General features: G+C 35.2%; 1 protein-coding gene across 1 annotated transcript in view; it reads left to right on the top strand.

Moving 5' to 3' along the window:
• Positions 1–1,794, top strand: part of arhgef7a (Rho guanine nucleotide exchange factor (GEF) 7a) — a 28,572-nt gene that overhangs the window by 16,104 nt on the left and 10,674 nt on the right. The window contains 4 exon segments of the mRNA XM_008434467.2: positions 894–982; positions 1,458–1,552; positions 1,644–1,746; positions 1,748–1,780. Of these exon segments, the coding sequence (XP_008432689.1) occupies positions 894–982; positions 1,458–1,552; positions 1,644–1,746; positions 1,748–1,780 (320 nt within the window).

Below are 1,794 nucleotides of genomic sequence, written 5' to 3'. Positions count from 1 at the left end.
TAATGGGACAAAACTGGGAAGTAAAAAATGCAGTTTTAATTTTTTAGTTTTTTTAATGATACAAATATAGTGTAGGATTTTTAATGTCTTCAGGTCAGTGATAAACTAAGCATGTCTTTGTAATAAAATGAAAAGCATTGTTGATCCTAAACACAGAACGGTTTCCCRCAATTGTTTTTTTTAAAAAGATGACTTTCAATTCTGTATTTTCTTGGTTTATAAAAAATAAAACATGTTTGTTTTAAACGGCAAGAATGGGATATGAATCACTCTGTTTTGAAATGCTTCCTGTATTTTAATCGATCGTCTCTGGTTCAAAATCTGAAATACTAATCCAAAAATAAACGGTGTCTTTGCTTTGTTTGATTTTAAACTCGAGGTGCTGAAAATATTGAATTTAGAAAATAAGAAATTAACAAAAAGAACCTGGAAAATGAGGGTGATTCCAAATATAATATAACAGCATCACAGTCAAATATTTTTGTAATATTGTGCATCCTACTTATAGCGCAAAATGAGAAAAATATCAATGTAAAAAATRCATAAAATAAAAACTCACTAAGACCACTTTTGAATTTGACAAACCACAGTATATAAGCTTGTAAAATGTGGTCCTAAAATATTCTGCACTTATGAAAGTTTGTGATTAATKAAGCATTTACTCCATTTGTGAGAACAAGGGAAAATAATTTGTATTTTCCCTCAGCTTTTGTACTTATTCTTGTTAACCCAATACCGCCTTGTCTGCACCGCTGGATCCAAACCATTCACAGAACGACTGTTGATTGCTGCTTGAAGATGCGAAAATATTGCAGCGAATATATTATTCAGTTTCATGCAATACCGCCATCTTCAGGTGATTATAATGAATTGCTTTTACTTTCTGGCAACAGATAAACAAGTGTCCCCCAAGTCTGGCACCCTGAAGAGTCCACCGAAAGGCTTCGATACTTCTGTGATCAGCAAGACGTACTATAACCTGGTAAGGACGGCTTTTTAGTTTCACTTAGAAATATTTAAATCCATGACGTTGAGCTTAAAGGACTCTGTGACTGTCGGGGCTTTTTATTGATGACTATAATAATCCCCTACTTTCAGAGAATACATCTTCTTAGATGTCAAAAATGGATATAAGAGGCATTATTTGTTGAATATGTAAGAAGGAATGATGATCAGTTTGATTCAGAGAGAAATTTTCTGTATTTATTTTATTTATGCCAAAACAACCTTTGAAATTAATATTTCTTTTTATTGGATTAGAGTACTTTTTTATTTTACTCTTTGTTTTAAGCTAATAATCAGTTAATAAATAAATGTGACTTACCTTCTGAATCCTTTAACATGTAGTCTTCATTGTAATCGTCTAAACTGCTTGCTGATCGCAGAATATTCTCCAATGACAGAATATCCTCTACTGGCTAATTTCTACTTATTTATTCTTTTGCTTTTTTTTGCAGGTGTTGCAGAACATCTTGGAGACGGAGACTGAGTATTCTAAGGACCTTCAAAGCCTCCTTACAAACTATCTGCGACCTCTTCAAAACATTGACAAGTACGACTTGATTAATCTCGGTGAATCTGTGCAATGCCRTCTCGACGTTGTTTGACGTGGGTTGCGTGATGTCCTCCTCTCCTCCAYTCAGGCTGAGCAGCTCCGACGTAGCTCTGATTCTGGGGAACCTGGAGGAGATCAGCACCTTCCAGCAGATGCTGGTCCAGTCACTGGAGGAGTCTACAAAGTCAGTCCCTCCCCCTCGCTGCGCTGAACACGTCAAGTTGCGTTGAAATAAACAG

This window comes from Poecilia reticulata, linkage group LG2, assembly GCF_000633615.1.
Source record: "Poecilia reticulata strain Guanapo linkage group LG2, Guppy_female_1.0+MT, whole genome shotgun sequence".
Classification (NCBI taxonomy): domain Eukaryota; kingdom Metazoa; phylum Chordata; class Actinopteri; order Cyprinodontiformes; family Poeciliidae; genus Poecilia; species Poecilia reticulata.
Note: the sequence above shows the minus strand (reverse complement) of the source record. Positions and strands in the feature narration are given on the sequence as shown.